We start from the raw sequence: 24,241 nt of genomic DNA, 5'->3' as shown, positions 1-24,241 counted from the left end.
TTCTAAGAAAACTGCCAACATTTTCAATCCCCAGGGTTCTTTCAGATTTGACCCCTTGTTGGGTCACTAAGTCACTCCTATGTCTTCCTAAGATGGTGTGCCTTAAGACACAACAAATCTCCCTAAGATGACTTCAAATCTCCTATGACTTATTGCTGTTTTCAGGTACGTATAGCAATTTCATGACATTCTGTGATCAAGGAAGGTGGACACAAAGAGATTGAAAAAAGAATTTGGGAGACAGAGAAGACATCCGGGTCCTTGGGCTCAAAAGGAACAGTGGTCTGAGCATGCCTCCTGTGGGCAGGGGTCCAACAGAGACTATGCCAGGTGAGGCAGCCAGGGCAGGCCCAAAGTCATCCAGCTTCTCTCCCACGTCTAGCCTAAGACCAGAATCACAGAGTATCAGAGCTGGCAGGGGGCTGAGAATACAGAGCAGGCAGCCAGGTGGCCAAGGTCCTGGCCCTAGGGCATCATGTCTGCCTCTAAGGACTCACAGACTCGTAGTCAGTTATATTTCTAAGGATTTGATACCTCTATTTTTCAATACATGTATACACTGCAAGTAGCACAGGTCTAAATGTACATAAGCACATATACACAGAAAACATAAGTATACACAGAGGCTCCTACATATAGGATTAGAAGGGTGGGCCTTCATAGACCAGCTAATTCCAAACTTCACCATTGTACAGATGAAGAGTCCTAAGATGAATTAATTCACACTCATGGTAGGGAGTGAGAGCAGTAAGATTCAAATGCAGATCCTCTGCCTCCAGGGAAAGTTCTTTCACTTTGTTGAGGAGCTTCTCCCATGCTGTCCCAGACAGCAGACCCAGAGACACATGTGCATAAAGACACATGAACATTCAGGAGCCTATAGGCAGGCATGTATATCTGCATTTATGGACAGCCATAAAAAGACAGCTATACATGGAGACACACACACACACACACACACACACAGATTTGTAGGTACATTCATCCTCAGAACCCCCGACCTGTCTTGGTATTTGTGAAACAACTTCCCCTAAGAGGTAGGCCCGTAAACATGTCACCCAAAAGCTCTGAAGACAGCCAGGAGCCCACAGGATGTAATAAAAACCAGCCAAAGTAGCCTGGGTTTGAAATCTCACAGTTTCCCCATCTGCTTGGGGAAAGCAGCCAAAGTCAAGGGCACCAGTGGGTGGTGTGGAACCCAAAAAAGGCCTTTGGTTTATCTCTCAGAGAAATTAATCTCAGAGAAAAAAAAAACCAAAACTATAAGGTTAATGTTCCCAACTTTGGTGTCTCCATATAATAACTCAGAAATCCATTTTTAAAAAGTCACCCAGAAGGACTGCCACTTCAAATGTGAACAGCAAGAGGAAAGTCTTTAGATTACAAAACCTGCCAGGCTGCCGGACTGCCAAGCTGCTAGGGCCCCCAGAAAAATCAGAAGGGAGTCCTTACTTTGTTAATGAGGACTTGCTCAGCTCCTGGTTTGAGGGGTTTCCAATGCCGTCTCTTCTTTCGGCTCTCTCGCTGAACTTCCAAGGTCTTAGAGTTTAGGACTGTGCTTGCTGTGGAGACAAAGCACAGAAATCATGTTGGAAGGCTCCTTGAGGACATCTTGTTCAACTAGTCTAAGTGAGGCTCAGGGAACTCCATGGATCACAGAACTAGGATGGGAAGAGGCCTCAGATGCTAGCTATGCCAGTCAGGATGGAAAAGAAGGCCAGTGTCATGCTCCTGGGATCTCAAAACAATCAACTTACTAGCATTTACTCAATTTTCTGTTACTTACAAAAAAAGTAAAAAACAAAGGAAATTTCCACCCTCAGGGAGCTTACATTCTGTTGAGAAAGAAATTCATAACTAAGTATTTACAACATCAATGCAAAGTAATTTGGTGAGGAAGACCTTAGGCCTTAGGCCTTGGCTGGGGGTGTGAGTGGGGTGCTGTCCTGTAGGAAGGGGCTGAAGCAGATCTTTGAAGAAAACTGGAGATTCTAATGGGCAGGGTGAGGAAGAGCTGGGAGGACTCTTGAACAGGGTATGTCTGAGCTGGAAGAGGTCTTCTTAGAACAAGGGATGTCAGAACTAGGATGGGCCTTAGGATCAGGAATGTCAGGGCTGGAAGGTGCATTAGGACAAAGAATGTCAGAGCTGAATTCAAATTTTGCCTAAGATGATAGAGGAGGTATGCCATTTATGACACAATAATAGTGCTACTAAACAAGTTATTTAAGCCCTTGGTGATTCAGTTTCTTTACCTGTAAAACTGAGGAGTGGGATCCACTGATCTCTAATTTCTCCTCCAACCCTTTCCCGGGCACTGCCACAATGGCAGTGGAGACATCAACATTCATGACGTGTGTGACTACAGGTAAGTCACTTCTCTCTGAGTTTTACTTTTACCATTTGAAAGTATGAGGCCACTTGGGGGTACCCATGCAAGGAGTACTAGTCCTAGAGTCAGGAAGACCTGGGTTCAAATCCTGCCTCTTGACACTTTTTAACTATGTGACTCTGGACAAGTCATTATAATGCCTGTCTCAGTTTCCTCATCTGTAAAATGAAGAATGTAACAGCACTGACCTTCCAGGGTTGTTTGTGAGAATTACATGAAATCACATTTGTAAATATACTTTTGTATTTGTAAACAGAAAAGTTCAATTTAAATACTAGATACCATGATTGTTAATTTTACAGCCAGACCTGTGATTTCATTGATGTAGGGAACTCCCATATGAGGACATTCTTTGCACCAATATAGATTGGTCCTTTCTCCACTTGCCTGGGCCCCTGAAAGGATTAGAGCTATGCCTGGTCAGGGTCACCCACCCAGCTAGTGTTGCAGGCAGGACTGGTAGCCAGGCCCTTCTGGGACAAAGACTGCTTCACTAGCTGTTGCACCACACTACCTCTTTAGCATTCTCATCATCTATCATCTCCACCTTCCTCTCTACTTTCTTGGGGCCCCAATTTCTGGGACATGAGACATCCTGGAGGGAGAGGAACAGTCTCAGTCATCTTCCAACACCCGCCCGCCTGAGCAAGATTGCCAGCCAAGTCTCCTGGGCTCGTGTCTCTGGGGCTGATTTGTCATCTTCCTTGCCCCCCCCCCCAATCCTTGAGTACACTCTTGGCTGAGTATGGGTTTTGCTGCCCACGTCACCACCCTCAGGAAAAAACACCATTAGGAAGAATGATTCCAAAAGACCCAGGATGGAGCATGCCATTCTTTGTACATGAAGATATTCATAGGCTGGGAGGTGGAGTGGGAGTTGAGATCATCACAGATGACCCCCAGGGGAGGTGCCTCCTTGGTTCCCTGCATCTCTTGCCTCTTGGTCCAAGTTGCCCCAGGCTGGCATCTCATCTGCCCTCATACTCTAGACCAGCCTTAGCTTCAGAGTTGTGGAGAGATGAAAAAAGGGGGGAATCTAAGTAATTTTCCTGCCTATTCAAGCAAAATTCCTTGTAGAGGGAATCAAATCTCTTTCCTGGAAGAAGCTCCGTCCCTTTGGTCAGGATTCCTGTGACTCCCTCTTGGACTCTCACTGCTTAGGAGAAGTAAAGTCTCACAGAAGCCTTTCCCTTTTCCCCAAGCAGTTTGGCTCCTGTCTGACTGTAGAAGTTCTAGGTCCCCAAACTGCCTCCCCATCCAACATCATCCTCTGATGCTACCTCCTCATCTCTCTGGGGGCAAGAGGAGAAGGCTCAGAGAGTCAGGTGAAGAAATTCTTAGTTATCCCTTTAACTGTAGGTGAGAAGGTCATAGAATCCTAGATTTGGGGCTAGAAGGGAAACCTAGAAACCATCTAGTCCAACCTTTTCATTCTACAGAGGAGGAAACTGAGGCCAGGGAGGGGGAAGTGGCTTGCTTAGGTTTGTAGTAAATATCCAAAGTAGAATCTGAACCCACAACTTCCTGACTCCAAGTTCAGGACCTGACCTGGCAATCAAATGGAGGCCAGAAAGCCTCAGAGATGTTTGAGAGTATTCCTGTTCACAGATCAACTGAACCAGCAGATCAGAGGAAAGTGGTGATTATAATTTACCCAGACTTTCACCAAGCCTTTGGTAAAATGTCTTGCACTATTCTGGTGAAAAAGATGGAGTGGGGGTGGGGGGTGGGATACTCAAATGGTCCACTGAGATGCAGTCTGAGCCGCAGGATTGGGCAGTCTCAAAGAGTAGTCATTCAAAGTCCAATATCAGCAGGGAAGGAGGTGTCCAGTGGAATGTAGATAAGGGCATGATAAGCTGGTAGCCTTGTCAAAATTGTAGCTGGTAAATGGGAGGGACAGATAGAGGGATGAAAGGGTCAGGGTCCAAAGAGATCTTGACAGGCCAGAGAACTGGGCTGAATGAAATTAAATGAAACAGTGTAGGTTAAGGCAAAGTCCTTCACTTGGGTTTTAGAAAGTGACTTCAGAGACAACAGAAAGAAAGACATAATTAGGTGCTGTTTGGTCTGAAAACAATTGGGGTTCTTAGTGGATTGCAAGCTCCACAGGAATCAGCAGTGTAATGTGGGAAAGTCAGAGCTTGCCTCTAAGGAATATGACAGAATGAAACAGTCTCAGCTCTTGGGCTCATTGTTCAGAACTCAGAGTGTTGGGCTCTCTTGTGGATGCCAGAGCACATCCAGTGGAATGGCCAGGATGGAGGGGATTAGAAAGCAAGCTAAGAGTTGAAGGCAGTATTTGGAAGCACTGGAAGGTCTGTCAAGTGGATGAGGGATTAGTTGTGCTCTGCTTGCCCCTCTGGGGCAGAACTAGGAACAGTGGGTGGAAATGACAGGGAAGCAAATTCTTGCTCAATGGGCAGCAAACCTTCCTGGGGATGAGCATTGGGACCCAAGTTAAAGGAGCTGTCAGGACTTCAGGCAGAGGCAAAGCAACCATTTGTCAGGGATGTAATAGGGGACATTCCTTCTGGCAAAGGCTTGGACTAGATATGGCCCCTGAGGTCTCTTCCAGTTCTCAAGGTCTGTGATACATCTTCCAAATGAAGAAAAGAAGTCTTACAATATTTATCTCCTGAGTTTGGTGTGTGAAAAGAATATTGTTGGCCTTACAGGGCTATAGAAACACCAAGTGATACTATTATTGTGTCATAAAGATCATCAATAGGATTAATGTAACACCACAATAATTATCAATGATAGAATGATAGATAATAATAATAATGATATGCAATAATCACCTCAATAATAGTACAATCTTGAACACTGGTCAGGTGTGGGCACTTATCTCCCTCCTGGGGAAGGAGGAGCTGATAGAAACTGGTTTCCTAAATAGGGTCCTGATGTCAGCCACTTCCCCAGAATTATTTTTAGTCAAGGGTGTCTGGCTGGGACCTCGAGAAGGGAAGCTGCTACGTGGGAGCCACTTATATCCCTAAGGTGAGAGCAAGCTGTTAAGGTGATGGTGATGGTGGTGGGGCCTGCCAGCTCTCAAGAACACATATCTCACCCCAGACCTATAAGTAACATCCTTCACCCCACCCCTTTTTGACTGGAGATTTACCCCATCCCTACTGGACCCTCCAATGGGGCTCCTACCAGCTTCAACTGGGTACCAGCATAGTAGTGACTGGTCAAATGCTAGGAACAGTTTCTGGTTCTCTCTTGGGGCCAGTGGAGGCTTTTAGAGAACATGCCTGTCTACTTTGGGGGAAGGAATGGACTTAGCCAAAGAATATTAGCATTAGGATGGAATTCTAGGGGCAGCTAGGTGGCGTAGTGGATAAAGCACCGGCCTTGGAGTCAGGAGTACCTGGGTTCAAATCCGGTCTCAGACACTTAATAATTACCTAGCTGTGTGGCCTTGGGCAAGCCACTTAACCCCATTTGCCTTGCAAAAACCTAAAAAAAAAAAAAAAAAAGAAAAAAAGGATGGAATTCTACAGAATGTCAGAACTAGGAGGGTTCTTAGAGATCTTTTAGGTTAATTCACTCACTCTGTAGAAGAAATGGAGGTAGATTAAAGGCAAGGGGTTTGCCCAGGGTCACATAGGAAGCAGCAGTAGTGGCAGGACTAGAGTCAAATCTTTTGAGCACACAGCCACTGAACTGACATGTCCTGGGGTCCCTCCTAGCTCTCTCCCATTCTCTCTGGGCTTCACTCTTCCCATCACTCTCTTCCATCTCTTCCTCAATTCTTTTTTTTTTTTTTTAGGTTTTTGCAAGGCAAATGGGGTTAAGTGGCTTGCCCAAGGCCACACAGCTAGGTAATTATTAAGTGTCTGAGACCGGATTTGAACCCAGGTACTCCTGACTCCAAGGCCGGTGCTTTATCCACTACGCCACCTAGCTGCCCCTCCTTAATTCTTTAGATGGCATGTTCCAGGCACTTGTTCCTGAGCCTCCCATTTTTCTTTAGTCTGCCATCTTGACTCTGCTTCCCCTCCCATCTTCCTCTACCACTGGGTAAGAAGCCAGAGGCTAAGCAATATCCCTCCCCGACTACTTAGAAAGAGTAACCTGAAGTCCATCCTACTGGCTCCCCCAGCTGAGTTCTGCTGGGGCTGCCCTTCACTTTTCCAAAACCAACCCATCTTTTTAAAGCTCTGTTCAAGTCCCATCTCCTTCAGGAAGTCTGCCCTGATAGCTATAACCTCTTTAGATCACCCTGGGGACCCCTCTGAGGACCAGTCTCCATTCAGGACACATGTTAGTTTGTCTAACAGCTTAACTCCATATTTGAAGACCTTGTGATTTCTATGTGAGCATTCCCCAACTCATCCTGGATGCTATAGGCTTTCTCTGTCTTCACAAAGGGTTTCAAATGTTGTGGCCAAAAACAAATTCATAAGTTGATAGTCAACTTTCTAGGAGTGGGCCTTTGCTCCCTGAGTTCATCACCTTGGTTAGTCACCAAATCAAAAGATGTTAAGGTTGTTAAGAATCTCAGAGGCCATTTAGTCTATTCCGCCCCCCCCACTCTTTTATAGAGAAGGAAACTGAGGCTGAGAGAGGCAGTGTCAGATCACATATGAGATCATAGATCTAGGGTGGGAAGGAACCTCAGATATTATCTAACTTGATACCTCATTTCACAGAAGAGGAAACTGAAGTACAGTTTGTCCAGTTAGTAAGTGACTAAGATAGGATTTTAAGTCCAGGGCCTCATTCCCCTGTATGATAATCTTGGACAAGTCACAAAATCTCTGAATTCCAGCATCACAAGGATACCCTGTCAGGTACCCTCTAGTCTCAGCTTACCTCCAAGAGAAGGAGAACTATCCATCCCATTTGGGGCTAGCTCTAACTCTAAGAGAGTTCATCCTGACCTCAAGCCTACGTTGGCTGCTCTTCTAGCTCTTCCTCATTTCTCCTAGTTCTTTTCTCTGGACCAAGCAGAACCAGGCCCATGCTCCTCCTCTACACTGTGTCCCATTAGATGTTTGGAAAAAAGCACTCATGTCCACTGCCCTGAGTCTTCCCTTCTGTGGGTGAAACCTGCCCAAGTTCCTTTGGCTGATACTTCATCATGCTGGATGACCTCCTCAGAATGCTCTGCATATGGTAATATCATCAAAAAATGCACTAGACTTAGAATGAGGCTGATTTCAAATCTCTCACTTTAAAAGCACTGTGTGATCTTAACAAAATCTCTTCCCTCCTCTTACTCAGTCAAAAACCATTAAGTGCCTGCCAGGTGCCAAGAAAGGCTGGTTAGACAATGAAAGACAAAAGATTGTCCTTACACTCTACACTCTAATGGCTCCCTGGAATTTCCATTTGTCCTCCTCTAAAATGGAAGTGGATCACAGTAGAGCTTAGGTTACAAGGTCATAGTGCAAAAAACTCTTTGTCCACCTTATATCAAAATATATGAATTCTATGTTTTCTCTCTATTTTTTAACCTGGTCAGACATGTGATCTCATTGATATAAGGAACTCTCAGAAAAGAAGCTCCCTCCACCAAGGCCCATAAACACCAGATCTCGATATTGAGTCTTTGCCCAGGATCACACAGCAAAGATATGGCATTAGTGAGACTTGAACTTAGGTCCTCTTGCCTCTAAGACTGCCCTCTCTCCAATCACTCTCCCTCTGCTTGATCTCTACCAACTGCTCAAACTTCCTCTCTTCTGGTGAGTCATCATTTCCCACACATCCAGGCCCTTACCTCAAAAGCTAACCCAAAATGTCCACTTTAGCCCTTCTCAGAGAAGGTTGGGGATTTTTTGCATTAGGCTCCCACCCATGGACAGGTGATCAGTGCATTTCATCAGAGGCATTTGAGAAAGTCCTTCCAAGAAAGGGGTGTGCTTGGGACTCAGTGGTCTCTATAGTCCTGTGATCTGGGATCAAATCCTACCTATTACTTCCCAGATTTGCCAACTCACTTCCACTCCCCTACTACAGGCCTCAGTTTCCTTTACTGTATAATGAGGGAGTTGGTCTAGATGACCTCAAAGTCCCCTCCAGCTTGAGAGCTAAGAGCTTAGACTCTCTGGATGTCCACGGTAGAATGAACCTTAGAACAAAAGAAACTTGGAGTTGGAAGAACAATGAAAAATCATCTGGTCCAAGACCTTTATGTCACAGATAGGAAAACTGAGATTTAGAAGCATGCCTCAAGAACTTTGAAGGGTGGAGAGATGAATTTACCTCAGGCAATTAGGAGGGGCAGTGAAGAGAGCCTGGGTCAGGAAGTTGTACAGTGAGTGGGGCCAACTCTTTGGGACCCCAATTGAGGTTTTCATGGCAAAGCTACTAGAGTGGTTTGCTGTTTCCTTCTCTAGCTCACTTTACAGATGAAGAAACTGAGGCAAACAGGATGAAGTGATTTGCCCAGAATTGACTCCAGGACTGTTGTTCTATTTATCTTGCTACCCAGGAATTGGGAAGACCTGAGTTCAAATCTAGCCTCAGATACTTACTAGTTACATGACCTTGAGCAAGTCATTTGATCTCTGTTTACCTCAGTTTTTTCATCTGTACAATGGGGATAATAACAGCATATACCTTGAAGAGTTGTTGTGACAATCAAATATTGGTAAAAACACTTAGTGAATGATCCATGGTACATAGTAGGTGCTGCTATTTCTATTAGTTATAATTGGGGGAGGGAAGGGTCCCACCTCTTAGATCTCAAGTCACATCTTGGCTCACCCAGCACAGTGTTCAGAGAACCAAGATATGAGAGAACCTACCTGGGTTGAGATGCAAGCGTCTCCTCCAGCCAACCTGCTCCAAGCCCATGGGTATGCTCTGAGAAAGTGGTAATGAATGGCATCGGTCCAAAACCTTGAAGGGTGGTGGTGATGGTGATAGGTGAAGAGGATGGCAAGATGGCTGAAAAACAAGGACATGCCAGTTACTGACCTGTTTGCCATTGGGTTGGGTAAGTGTGAAGAATGGGTAGGGGGCATGGGAGTGGAGGTAGGCAGATCATGGAGGGAGGGGCAAAGGTAAGAGGATATGGATACAACCTGGGAGAATGGAGGGAACCCAGAATTTTGAACCAAAGAGCTTGGAGTGAAGCTCCAGTCATTTTTGACAAGCTGTCTCCTTTGGTCCCTTAGCTTTCTGGTGGCTGTCCCCAGTGGTCTCTCCTTGCTCTTGGTCTTTATTACTCCTTTCCATACATAGTTATCACTTTCACATCACAGGGGTTAGAGGTACAGCACCCCCAAGATCTGGAAAATCCATGTACAAGTTTTTGCCCTCCTTTTGTACCAGAGAAGTCTGAATTATTATAGTATTAATAGATAAATGTTGCTATTATCTAATACCCTATGTATATTTTATGCATTTCTGAGTTTCTAAACTTTTTCTTGTGCCATCTGCAATTTTTACAAAACTACCCCTTTAAATTCCAATATAATTTCTGATGCTGACCCTTGATATATAGAAATTGTAATGAGGAGATATGTGATGTGGAAGAGATAACTAAAACTGATCTAGTTTTATAGAAATATGAGAGGCAGGACGGCAGAATAGAAAGAGTTGACCACCTGGTCAATTCCCACCAAGCTCAAATCCCACCACTGATATATATACTAGCTGTGTGACCAGGACAAGTCACCTACCTCTCAATGCTTTAGGTAACTCAGATTAAGTTGCAGAGAGGGAGTTATGTACATCAGAGAAGGGCATTTCCTCACTGGGAGGGCCTTCCATCAAAGCAGTCACAGGCCCAATCAGTATTACTCTTTCTCAAAATTCTGTGGGATCCCACATCTCTTTCACTTTTCACCAAAGACCTGAGTTATGGTTCTCCTTTTACAAAGGAGGCCCTTAAGGCCCAATGTGGGGGAATGACTAAATGCAGTCCATAAGTCAGAGAGCTAGGATTCAACTCTAATTATTTGGCTTTCTGTTAAACTTTTTGATATAGAGAGTACCTGGCCAAGTAGAGGTAGATCATTAACAGATTCATATATTATTAACTCTCTGGGCAGTTGGGTGGCAAGCACCAGCCCTGGAGTCAGGAGGACTTGAGTTCAAATATAACCTCAGATACTTCTTACTAGCTTTGTGACCTTGGGTAAGTTACCCCATTGCCCCCCAAGCCCCAACCCCCAACTCAAACAAACATTAACTCTCCTACAACATCCAGTAAGGACTTTGTGGCCTCTGAGGCCTTCCACCGATCTCTTTCTATCTCCTTACCTTGTGGGGCCAGGGCTTCCTGTCTTTGGGGCAGAATCTCTACCCACCATGTCAGAATGCTTCTTGATTAACTGCCAGGGTTAGGAAGCCAAAAACAACAACAAATCTCAGGACTTTTGGGATACAAGGTTTAGTAAAGAACTTCTTCCTAACAATCCTTGGAACTAGTTTGTACTGCAGCTGGGGAAGTGGGGTCCAGAGATGTCAAGTGATTTGTCCAAAGAACCGAGATAGGGACTACTGGATTTTTCACTTCACTTCCAACTCTTTCCATAATCCTAGTGCCATGGTAAGTCCTCTAGTTAATTTTAATCTAATTTTAACTGAGAAGTTTTGTTTTTATATTACATTCATCTCTTTTTTCTTCTCTTTTTAAAATGTTATCTTATTTTTTCAATTACAAAGTGAAGATAGTTTTCAACATTCATTTTTTTGTAAGCTTTTGACATCTATAATTTTCTCCTTCTCTATCTTCCCTCTTCCCTCCCTATGACAATGAGTAATCTGACATAGGTTATTCACGTATAATCAGCACGTTCATTTCTGAATCTATCCCTCCCTTCCCCAGAGAAAAATGAATTCAGGTTTAGCAAAGCAAAATCACATACCAAATATGTGACTGCAAACTCCATACCCATAGGCCTTCACCTCTGAAAAGAAGGGAAGGAAGTACATTTTTTCATCTCCTCTAGGGGTTCTGATTAAGAACCGACTGGCAGCAGTAGTTTTCATTTCGGAACCCAAACTACTACAGTGGAAAGCCCTTAGAGCAGGAAGAGGAATGTCTGACCCACAGGTTATATAAAGTCCCCAAAATCATTTGGTTTGTGCTGACAAGACAATCATAGGTGGGACTCAAAATTCAATAAATCTAGTTTATAGGGGTGAATTAATTAAATGTTGAACCAAATATAGTAGGCTAATTTTTAAGTTGATAATTTTGTATGGCCTGAAAATGATGTTATAAATATCCAAATGGTTCTTGGCATTAAAAAGGTTCCTCACCTCTGACTCCAAGAAATGAATATTAATATCCAATGATTTGGAGAGATCCTGACTTCCCCCTTTTTTCTAAAGTTCTAATTCTAAAAGTTCAGCCTCTAGCCTAGAAGGACTTTGCTGATGATGAGCTTGTACTAATTTTCTTGTTCAGACCTCACACAGGTGGGGTAGGTATTGTGTTCTACTCAGGTTTGGGTGGGGATAAATTCTTTGAATAGATTGCCCAAGGCTGGTGCTAACTTAAGTAGTAGATGACTTAATCAAAGTTCAGGTCCAGTCACTCATTCTAATATTCATTCTCTCATTAATTGTTAAGCATGACTAATATGGAAATATGTGTAACATGAATGTACATGCATAACCCATGTCAGATTAATTGCTATACTGGGGTGGGGGTGAGGGAAGGGGAGGAGGGAGAAAATTTTACAAAAGTGAATGTTGAAAATTATCTTTACATATAATTAGAAAAATAAATAAATAAGGGGAAAAATTTGTTAACCAATCAAGGTGGATTGCTACCCTGGGGAACATTTACTCTTTGGAGAGTGTGAAACCTGTGAGCCAGCTGTCTTTGGTCTAAAAGAAAGACAATCAAATGATCATCCTTTTATTAAAATGTTGGCATTATTAATAAAGTGATTAAATTACCCTGAAATTATGTCTCTTGAATCCTTTTAACTGCCACAGAGTTCTGATTCAAAAGGCAGAGGACCAATGTTCGAATCCTTTCCCAGACACACACCATCTGTGTGAGCCTGGGCAAATAACTTTCCCTCCCAGTTTCCTCCTTTGTAAAAATGAAGGCGGGGTAGAGGGAGGGGAGCAGATGGCCACTGAGGTCCCTTCTAACTTCAGACCTATGAGCTTGGAACACTTAGTGCAGATAGCACAAAGGCAGATACTGGCTTAAATTCCAGGTGAAGTGGGGGAGGGAGACACCCTTGTTTAGTGATGGGCTCTCGCTCCCCAGGGGACTTCAGTAGAGACCAGGCAGGCACTGGCACTGGGAAGGAGGGGCAGGGAGGGGAGGATACTGAATGGGTTGAACCAGGCAGCTCAGTAAGATCATACTTTAATTCAGATTTTTGATATTCTATGTCCTAAGGGCCCTTCTAGCACTGACATCCTCCAACTCCATTTGCTGGAGAATGGCTTTGGCTGCAATATCCATTATGGCCACTTGATGTGATAAACTTCCTTAATGAACTCCTAGTCACACCACTGAAAGACACATCTGGCTCTTCTTTGCATTAGTGCCTGAGAGCCTAATGAAATTATAAACTTCGGAAGTGAAGGGAAGTATATAACTTGTCTCACTCTGGAATCCCAACCCCAAGGCTCATTTTGCAGTCAGCAACAAGCAGTGAACTCTCACTGTGAAGAGGCATCACAACAACCTTCATGATCACCAGATACCAACCAAGCTGAATGGGCAGGGAACTTGGCTGGCAATCAGGATATCTGGGTTCAAATATCAGCCCCAAGACTCAGTATTTGTGCAATCCTATGCCAGTCATAGCCTAGCAGGGCCTTGGTTTCCTCATCTAAAAAAGAATTCAAAAATAGCATCTCCTATTTCTATAGGATGTTCCATAAGTCAGTGCAGTCAAAAGTGTTAATAACTAAAAAGAGCTAAGACTTTTGGGACATCCTGTAAGGGTTTGCAAAGCATTTTACGTACATGATCTCATCAAATCCTCACACAATGCTAGGGAGTCCATTGGATGATTATTATCCCCATTTTACAGACTATTAACTAAAAACAGGTAAGAATTTGGGGATTACCTGTATGGGTTTGCAAAGCATTTTACATGCATGAGGATGATCTCAGAGTATCTGGGAAGACTTATAGGAACTGATGCAAAGTGAAATGACCAAAATCAGAACAATTTATACAGTGACAACAATATGCTAAAGAAAAACAATTTCAAAAATCTTAGCAACTCTGATCAGCATAATGATCTACCAGAGGATTCATAAGGAAATGTGCTGCTTATCTCCTGATCAAGAGCAGATAAAACTCAAGAGTGCAGATTGAGACATTTTTTTAAATGACCAGTAAGGAAATTTGTTTTGATTCACTCTACATGTTTGTATGGTATTTATTTTTCTTTTGTTCTTAATATGTGTATCTGTGTGTGTGTGTGTGTGTGTGGGGAGGAGAGTTAGAAGTCAAAGTTTTTTCTGATGAAAGCTAATTCTTTTTTTTGCATATCAACCTTTTTAAAATTTTTTTTAAAGATTTCATTTATTTTGAGTTTTACAATTTTCCCCCTAATCTTACTTCCCTCCCCCCACTCTCCACAGAAGGCAATTTGCCAGTCTTTACATTAAAACGAATTAATTTAATTTAATTTTTTTAAGTATTTTGCAAGGCAAATGGGGTTAAGTAGCTTGCCCAAGGCCACACAGCTAGGTAATTATTAAGTGTCTGAGACCTGATTTGAACCCAGATACTCCTGACTCCAGGGCCGGTGCTTTATCCACTGCGCCACCTAGCTGCCCCAAAACAAATTAATTTTAAAATCTCAAAAGGAACAGCATAGATTTAAAAAGGGGGAAAAAGGTAAAGGAAGAATATGGTAAAGTTGGCATGATGTAGAAGAGAGGTTCAAGCTAGACTTGGAATAAGAAAGATTTGGGTTCAAATCTTGCCTTAGATAAGTCCTTGTTGTGTGACCATGGGCAAGTCACTGAACTACCATAACACTTCTATTTCCTAATCAATAAAATAATACTAAAAATGACCGCATCTTTCTTCCAAGATTGTTATGAGGCTCAGACAGGCTAATGGATGTAGAGTATATGCTGTAATCCTCCAAGCACTAGAGAAATATCAGTCATTACTATAGTAAGTTCCAAATGGGCTCTTGACTTTATAAAAAGTCACAACATAAAAAAAATGGAGAACTGAAGTAAATGCCTTTCACAACTGTGGTTGGGCAGTGGTAGGGGATTTTGAACTAAGGATAGAGGTGATCATAAAATACACAAGACAATGTCAATTACATCAAATTTTTTAGATCTTGCACAGTTTCAGTACAAGTAAAAGAGAAACAAGTGGGGGAGGGGGCAGAATCTTTCAGTTGTCTCTGATTAAAAGTCTGACATTTTGGCTATATGAGGAATTGACAAAAATGTGTAAAATGTGTAAACCCAAGCAAGATAGGTCAGAAATAAAAGTGGTCAAAGGATATGAACATAAATTATTCTTTGGTTTTTGAGACTGGGTCTATCCACTTTGCCCAAATAAGAAGTGAAGGGGACACTCATGGGTCAGAATCCACTACTAATGGTAACAGGAGCCTTGAGCTCATTTCTAAGCTGGAATATTTTTCCCCCTTCTTAGGCAATATGGTCTCCCCACTCCAGTGGGCTTTACCAGATTACCATCAAACTCAAGTGTAGCCCACTCAATCAGCCTAGCTGATAGCAGCTCTGAAAGTCCCAGCTCAAGAGACTTGCCAACCTCAGTCAATCTGGTAGTAGTAGTACCACACAAGACTAATAAAAAGCTTTTTAAAAAAGAACTGTACATTTTTTATGAATATATGAAAATCTGTTCAAAATTACTCATGATCAGGTATAATGCAAATTAAAACAATTCTGAGGTTTCACTTCAAATCCATCAGATTAGCAAAGAGGATAAAAGATAGGAAGAGTCAATGTTGGAGAGGTTGTGGAAAGAAAGGTCAGTCATAGTGCTGTGAATGCTAACAAGTCTTAGGAAAGCCATTTAAAATCTTGGGGAGGAAAGTGACTAAACTGTTTGTGCCCTTTGACCCCCAAATTCTATAACCTGCACAGATTATCTCAAGAGGTATGAGACAGATGAGCAGAACCAGAAGACCACTGTACACTCTAACAGCAACATGGGGGTGAAGGTCAACCTTAATGGATTTGCTCATTCCATCAGTGTAACAATAGGGTACAATTTTGGGGGCATCTGTGATGAAGAATACCATCTGTATCCAGAGAAGGAATTGTGGAGTTTGAACAAAGATCAAAGACTATTACCTTTAATTTAAAAAAAAAATGCTATCTTATTATATAATTTTGCTATATCTTATACTTCCTTAAGGATATGAGTTCTCTCTCATCACATTCAACTGGGATCAGTATATACCATGGAAACAATGTAAAGACTAACAGACTGCCTTCTGTGGGGGTGGGGGAGGGGAGCAAGATTAGAGGAAATTGTAAAATTCAAAATAAATAAAATCTTTAAAAAAAAGAGATATGAGGGGCGGCTAGGTGGCATAGTGGATAAAGCACCGGCCTTGGAGTCAGGAGTACCTGGGTTCAAATCCGGTCTCAGACACTTAATTATTACCTAGCTGTGTGGCCTTGAGCAAGCCACTTAACCCCATTTGCCTTGCAAAAACCTAAAAAAAAGAGATATGAGCCAGAAAAAAACAAAATCCCATGCAAAGTGTCTTCTCATGAACTAGGAAATGAATGGATAGAATAAAATATTATGACATGGAAAAATGAGAAATGGGAAAAAGAGAAAGGGCAAATGATATCTCATGGAATAAAACCTAGAGGGGACATCAGCCCAGAAAAAATGGGAAGATCTTGGGAATTCAATTCTGAATGCATATGAAAAAAACAATTCCAATAAGGAAGAGAAATGGAGGGGTGTCAAGAACTGGACATGAATGCACAGTGAATCCACCAACCTACTGCAAAAAAGATAGATGGGATAACCAAGTCACTCTTAGTGACCTTTGAAAGCTCATGATGACATTAGGTGGTAAAACTCAAGGTACAGAATGTGGTACTCATTTTCAAACATGGCCAAGTGGCAATTTTTCATGGCTATGCATCTCAATTACATGGGTTTCATCTGTCTTTGGTTGGTTTTGGTTTTGTTTTTCCTGTCATTCTCTGGTTGTCACATAGTTCCCAATCCCAATTGTTAGAATTCGTTTTTTTCTATGCTTAACCCTTGTTCCTGCCAGGGAGGACCTGGCATCCTGAGGAACACATAGACAGCAAATTTCCACAATCCTCAAGGATCTACACCTCTTCAACTATCACTAACAACCCATGAAGTTCCTCAGGAAGCCAGTAGATGGCAGAACTAGACCACTTCCAAAAATTCCTATGCTGATATGAGTATTCATGGAATGTCTATAGCTACAATTGAGCTTTCAGTATTTATGTGTATGTCTATGTGTATGTGTGTGTGTGTGTGTGTGTGTGTGTGTAGGGCAATAATTAAATGGAACAAAGGTTAAAACAAGAAGGACCTGTCCAGGATTATCTCCCTACACTACACTACAAAGTTGACCTTTTCTGAACCCCTGAATATACCCTAGGCCCTCTGAACCCTCTGACTTTTTTCATACTGCTTTCTCGGCCTGGAATGTCATCTGTCCACCTTTGCCTGCTGAAAAAGGCCTAAGCAAATGACATCTCTTCCAAGAAGTCTTCCTTGGTTTTTCCTCGACTGAAATACAGTACAGAAAGAGCCTTGGCTCTAGGGTTGGAGGGCTTGTATTCAAATCTTGCCTCTAACAGAGACTGGGAGACCTTGGGTAAATCACTGAATTTCACCCAAGTAACTCTTCAAGACTTCCAAATGACAAAAGTTGTCAATGTTGTGGTGCAGTGGATTGAGTTTTGGACCCAAAGTCAGGAAATTTGAGTTTACCTAACATACTGGGTTCCAATTGGTCCAGAGCATCTTAGGAGGGCATGGACAAGTGGGGTAGCATATACCGATGAAGGATGGCCCGGATGTTTCAAGGAGTGAAAACTAAACTACATGAAATTCAGTTGGGGGAACTGGGGATGTTTAGGCTGGAGAAGAGAAAAGTCATAGGGGGAAAGATGAGGTCATTTCAAGAATTTGAAGGGTTGTCACAGGGAAGAAGGATGAGCTATGTTCTGATTAAGACCAGAAAGCTGAACTAGAACCAGCAAGTGGGAGGTATTCTGGTTCCACGTCAGGAAATACTTGCTAGGGATTAGAACTCTTTGAAAGAGGTATAGGCTAGGTAGAGAGGAAGAGCTTCCCTCATTAGAGGCCTCCACAGTTGGGTGCCCTGTTGTCAGGTGTGCTATCAAGAGTGTAATTGCCCCTCAACTGCATAACTTCTGAGGTCCTTCCCAGCTTACAGATTCTAAGGATCTGGAATTCTTACTTTCTACTAATCAGTTGCATCTACAGCCATCACCCTCTCCAAGTTTCATAGCTGTCATCTTGTCCTAGTTAAAAAAGTAGATCAATCTGGAACTATGCCCAAAGAGCAATGAAACTGATCATACCCTTTGATCCAGCAATACTTGGTCTATATCTCAAAGAATTCATAAAAAATGGGAAAAGTCTCACATGTTCAAAAATATTTGTAGCAGCTTTTTCGTAGTGGCAAAAAGTTGGAAATTGAGGGGATGCCCATCAATTGAGGAATGGCTGAACAAATTGTGCTACAAGAAATCATGTATGGTCAGACTTTAGAGAAGCATGGAAAGAATTACATGAGCTGATGTTGAATGAAGTGAGCAGAACCAAGAGAACATTGTACACATTAACAACAACATTGTGAGATGATCCAAATATGATGATTACAGCTCCTCTCAGCAGTTCAGAGAGCAAGAACAATCCTGACAGATGTGTTACAGACAACACTATCCACATCCAGAGGAAAAAACTACAGTCTGAATAAATCCTATGTTCACTTTTTAAAAAAACCTCTTTTATATTTTTCCTTTCTTTTTCATGGTTTTTTATTTCCCCTTAGTTCTAATTCCTCTTTCACAACATGGCCAATATGTAATTATGTTAAACACGAATGTACATGTACAACTTTTACCAGACCATAAGAAGGGTGGTAGAAAAACGTGGCACTCTTGGGGAAGAAAATAACAGTAATAGTTATATCCTTTGCTTCCTCATATCTTCCCATAAGCAATCATGTACTAGATGGTCCCACTCATACCTCCTCCAAGAGGTCAGGAGAGCAGAAAGCCCTGGCACTTCCCCTCTTGCTCTCCAAACCCGATCCAGGCTTAAAGATCTGAACCTCTAGGCCCACCACCTCCAAGCTGCCTTCTTTTCTTCAACAATCTCTTTCTTTCTTCTCTAATAGCTCTACCATTCACTGGACATGTCTTGGGCTAGTTCCTTCTACTTTTCTTTATTTGTTCCATTAGTGAGCTTCCTGAGGGAGACATGTCTCTTCTTTATTGTCATGGTACCAACACTACTGATGACTCAGAATGCTCAAGAGGTCAGAATGTGCTGGTGCTGATCTGGAAACAGTCACTGCAATTCAAACGCTTGGTGAGAACTGTCCAGAGCAAATCTAGGACAAATGCATCAGACTGTCATAGAGAGTATTCAGCAGACATCACTCAGGTAGACACTGACAGACATGTGAGGAAAGCTACTCAGATAACCATGCTCTACAGTTCTACCACCAATAATTGACTTCTCCCCACTCTTCATTGCTGCCTTCTTGGCCCCCAGCTCAATAGACCTGACAAATCCTGGATTAAATTTCTCTCCCTTACAATGTTACCTAACATGAAACTGGCCAGAGTAGGCATAGAGCCAGTTTTGATTGTTCCAATTAAATTTCCAAGAGGAGGCAAAAACGCATCATTTTAGGTTGGCTCAGAGACATTCCTGCCAAGAAGCAGAAGAAAAAAAATAGATGACCCCAAGAAGGGGCTTAAAGTATTAGCGAATGGACAGAATTTGGAGAGATTAAGCAGAATGGAGAGAGGTTTTGGAGGTTTTTACACTGAAGGTAATATTGAGGTTTCAAAAGCATTGCATGGTCAAGATCATAGGAGGAGGATTGAGTGTTAGCACTAGATGAGGTTCTAGAATGTAGCACATGGGAAGCCCAGAATCTGAACAGATGGTAGAAAATAACAAAGGTGAGTCCCGGAAGTGATCTAGGAGAGGACCTTAAAATATAGAGCAGAGAAGAACAGGCCTGGGCATGGCCTTAGAAGTGGGGTAGAAGCCCACCATCTTACCTTCCTGTTGTTGATTTCAGTGAGGGACACAATGGTGCAGAGGCTCATCTGGAATGGGTGGCATTTGGGGCTGTATTTTGAATGGCTCGTTTCATCCAGGAGCTCAAAAGAATCTTGTTCTTCAGTCTGACTGAGACCATCCTCTTCCCCCTCCTCCTCCTCCTCTTTGATATGGTTATGTCCCTTTTCACAGGCCAACTCATGATTTGACTCACTAGCCTGTTTCATTTCTGAGGACTCTTTGGGGGTTTCCTTCTCTTTTAGAAAGCTATCCAGAGTTTCTGGCTTTTCATGCAAGTCTTGAGAAGAAGGCTGAGCCTCTGAGAGTTCATGGGTGTGTATAGGAAGATCTGGTGAAACCTGCCCATCACCTTGAAGGGATGAGAGAGAGGAGGTAGAGACAGCAGCTTGGGAACAAGCAGTCTGGCTCAAATCTTGGGTCTTACTATTCAGTCCTGAAGAATAAGCAACATGAACAGATTCTGTATCTGGACCCTGCCGTCCATCATTTCTCCATGTAGAAGTTTGAAGACTAGAGTGATCCCAAATCCCTGAATCAGGAGACTGAAGTGACAGTCTCATCAAGAAGGAAGCTGGGACACTGTTGTCCTCTGGGACCTCCTGCAGCTGCAGCTGATATCCCTGAGATGAAGATTTCACTTCTTCCTGAAAGGATGTCCTGGAAGACCCTCGCCACTTCCTAGCTGCTTCTGCCATATTGGTGAAAAATCTGAAAACTCCACCAAAATGTGTGGCCTTATTTGTACTGCTTCCCTTTCTTGGTTGGCTAGGGCTTTCTTCATGGCCTGACTCAAAGTCCAAATATAGAGTTGAATTCCCTGTCACATTCTCCATGTCCTGGAAATTGCCTTCTGGGTCTGACTCAGTGACCTTAGAGTTGTCTTTGCTTGCCAGTGAGATCCCTTTTAGGTAGCTCCAGACATCAGAAGTTCTCCTGCGACGGTTATCCTGGGGGAGGGTCTGGCACCTCTTCCGACAGTCTCGGGCAGCCCTCAGGGAGGGGGATGCAACATTCAAATCTTCATTTTTTGTGTCCTCTAGCTCTCGAGGACAGATCTCTTCCAGGTCTTCATTCATCTGCACATCAATATCCCGGAGGCCCTTCCCATCACTGGCTTCCATTTCAAGAACTGGGACTCCCAACTCCACATCTTCAAAACAGGCCTCCAGGCCCTCTGTATGTCCAGCATAGGAGTGACGAAATGGCTTCTGGTTATCAGATAGCCTCTTGACTCTGTAAAGATCCTTCTGCCAAAGGCCATCATCTTGATCACTGGGGCAGTCATGGATAGACTGGACTTTGAAACTTCTCTGAGTGGCACCCTTGGACAACCCAGAAGATGACCGGAGCTTCTTAATGGATTTCATTCGGTCCATAAAGGTGATTTTTGGTTTGTGCTCAGATGTCTTCATAGGGCCTCCAAGGACGATCATGGACTGTGGTCTCTTCCCCTGTCCCAGGGGTCCTTTCTTCCGGCTAACAAAATTCCAAATCTTGTTGACTTTAGCTTTCTTCTTAAGCCAGCTTGTTTCTTCTTTTGAATGACTGTCTGCTGTACCAGAGAGTTCCAGGTCGCTGAGTTCCATTGCCCCAGCTCCTTCTATCTCTCCACTGGCCTGGCTCAAGATCAGACCTGCACACCCATTGGGTACATGCTCAGACTGGGCATTAGGGCAACCGTTGAAGGGCTCCATGATAACCAGAGAAGGGGCAAGGGAGAGATCCTAGAGTCATGGACTGCCAGCTATTTCCTTTAGAAGGAAAAAAAAAGGGAACGCATATTAGAGAAGGCAGCAAATGCAGATGCATAAGCGTTCATCTTTGTGAAATATAAACAATCTCTTGAGCTCCCAGAATCCTCCAAGTGCAGTGCAGTACAAATAGCAATAAGAGTCATAGGTGAGTTAGTTTCAGTGTTCCCCGCAGGAAAATGGGAACAATAATCCTTAGCCAGTGAACCTCACTGGGTTATTATGGAAATTAAATAAATTTATGGATGTAGCCTGGCTTGGAAAGGAAAAGCCTGACTTGTTATTGGCATTGTCATGCAGCAAAGCACCAAAAATATAAATTTTACTAATGAAGACATTTATTATAAAGGATGCTGGGCTAAAAAAATCAGCTTTTAAAAATGCAAATACTTCCGAGAGGGGCAGACTCGATGTCATCAGTCACTGACACCTCAATGAGAATGAATTAAAACCTCTTACAATGGACCTGGGTTACAAAAAGCCCAAAGTGAATGTTTTCAGTGTTATTCAGGACTTTAGTAAAAGTTGGAAGAGTCAGGAGGAAGGTTCTTGGAAGAATCAAGCAGATGATGGGCAGCACAGTGGACAGAGCACTGGCCTTGGAGTCAGGAAGAACTGAGTTTAAATCCGACCTCAGACACTTAATATACCTAGCTGCGTGACTTTGGGGAAATCACTTAATCCCATTGCCTCACAAAAAAAAGAATCAAGCAGATGAAGGCTCCATTCTTCAAACCAGAATGCTCATATCCAGAGGACAAGTTTTCTATTTGAAGAAATCTTTCAATATGGCACCCTCCCTCAAGGTCGCCCCCCACACAGACATACACACCACCTTGACTGTACAAAGAGGTTCACGGGATCCCTACAGGGAACTGCTTCTTGATTCCACATTTCTAGAGGGAGTTCCATAACCCAATACAATAACTGATACTTAGAAAATTGACCTTCAAATGTAAAGCACAACATGTTAGAGATAGAAAGGACCTTAGACTCCAGACTGTTGGAGCTGGAAGTGATCAAAGCGCATCAAGGGACTTAGGACACAATATGTCAAAGGTGGGAGGAGTAGGGAGAGAGAACATTTTAGAACACAGAATGTCAGAGCTAGAGAGGGATAATCTTTGTTTTAAGGGCCCTTCCAGTCTCCATTTTAAGGTCTGGATCAAGGGCATTTCTTTTAGGATCAGTTGAGTTTTTTCCAATGAAAGATTTTATTTATTTTGAGTTTTACAAATTTACCCCATTCTTGCTTCCCTCCCCCCACCCCCAAAAGAAGGCAGTCTGTTAGTCTTTACATTGTTTCCATGATCTAAGTTGAATGTGATGAGAGAGAAATCATAGGATCAGTTGAGTTTTAAGGACCACAGGAAAATCTCAAAGGCTTTAATAACCCACAGGGAATTTAATTTTCCATCCTTGCCTTAGGGAACACAAAGACCTTGTTCTGAGTTAAGCCCTGCTAAGGAGTGAAGGGAAAAACTTAGACCAGGGAAGGGGTGGAGGGTGGGGGGGTGAGAACAAAGAAAAGTCTTTAACAGAAGGGAAAGTCAGCCCAGGAGACTGACCCTGCACATTGGGGCAGCCAGCTTCTACAGCCCCAGACAGAAGGAAGATGATGAGGCCCACACTGGTGTTGCTCTTAAAAAGGGAAAGAGGAAACAGATGTTTCAACCTCGAGAAACCGGATAATTGCTCCTCTGAGGTATAGTGTCACCTCAGGGGATTGAACAAATAAACAGTCTGTGCAGGCTTTAGGTGCTTGCTGTCACTTGAGAGATATGATAAGAAAGGGATATTTGGAAGAGCAGAAAGTGGCCTGTGTGGCCTGGGAGCTCCAAGGAGAGGTCAGAGAAGCAAAGACTTTCAGGGAATATCTCCATTTACCTTATGCCACATTTAAGGGGCAAGAAAACTGAGTCCCAGAAAGATTTTAGGGGTGGTAGGAAAAAAATTCATCCTCCTCATTTCAGAAATAAGGAAACTAAATCTTAGACAGGCATTAGGGGAAGTAGGGAAAAATTTATTCACCCATCACTTCAGAAAAAAGGAAACTGAGTCTCAGAGAGGCATAAGGGAAATATCTACTCTCTCTCTCTCTCTCTCTCTCTCTCTCTCTCTCTCTCTCTCTCTCACTTGAAAGATGAGGAAACTAAATCCCAGGGAGGAATTAGGGGAGGTAGGAAAAAATCTTTTCTTCCATTCACTTCAGAGATGAGGAAACTGAGTCTCAGAGGAAATATAAAATAGAAACAACTATTTGAGGCTGGTTAAAAATAGAGGAGTAGGTAAGAGGAATAGAAGTGAACAGTACAACGTAGAAGCAAACAACATAGTCCAGTGTTCAAAGAAGCCAAGAACACTGAAAATTGGATGAGATGCCAAAATGCAGAAAGAATTAATGTTGGAGGGGGTGTGAGAAAACAGGTTCATTAATATATTGACATTGAAGGAGTTCTGAATCACTCCAACCACTCTAAAAAGTTTAGAGTTAAATTACAAAAGTGAATGAGTAGAAATTCCATTAAGGATATACTCCAAGGAGCTCAAAGACAGAAAGGTTCCATATGTCACAATATTAATAGTATAACCTTTTGTGGTAGCAAGAACTAGAAAGCTGATGCCTATCCATGGCTGAACAAGCTAAGGTATGTCAATGTAAAGACATACTGCAATACCTTAAGAAATAACAATTAGGAAGAACTCAGAGAAACATGGGAATACTAAAGAAAAAAACTGGGAATGGACCAGTCAGGTGGTACAGTGGAGAGCACCCTGTGCCTGGGTTCCAATCCTGCTTCAGACAACTAGCCGTGTGATCCTGGGCAAGTCACTTAACCTCTCTGTCTCAGT

General features: G+C 42.8%; 1 protein-coding gene across 3 annotated transcripts in view; it reads right to left on the bottom strand.

The window, feature by feature from the left end:
- ARHGEF9 (Cdc42 guanine nucleotide exchange factor 9) overlaps positions 1 to 24,241 on the bottom strand; it is a 286,046-nt gene that overhangs the window by 231,403 nt on the left and 30,402 nt on the right. For all 3 annotated transcript variants that reach the window (XM_074203781.1, XM_074203780.1, XM_074203782.1), the window contains exons 2-4: positions 19,616 to 21,388; positions 9,157 to 9,298; positions 1,453 to 1,562 (exon numbers count right to left, since the gene is read on the bottom strand). In XM_074203781.1, coding sequence (XP_074059882.1) covers positions 1,453 to 1,562; positions 9,157 to 9,298; positions 19,616 to 21,331 — 1,968 coding nt within the window. In that variant the 5' untranslated portion in view covers positions 21,332 to 21,388. The remainder of the gene's footprint in view (positions 1 to 1,452; positions 1,563 to 9,156; positions 9,299 to 19,615; positions 21,389 to 24,241) is intronic.

The sequence above is a fragment of the Macrotis lagotis genome, chromosome X, assembly GCF_037893015.1.
Source record: "Macrotis lagotis isolate mMagLag1 chromosome X, bilby.v1.9.chrom.fasta, whole genome shotgun sequence".
Lineage (NCBI taxonomy): Eukaryota > Metazoa > Chordata > Mammalia > Peramelemorphia > Peramelidae > Macrotis > Macrotis lagotis.
This window is presented reverse-complemented; position numbering and strand designations above follow the sequence as displayed.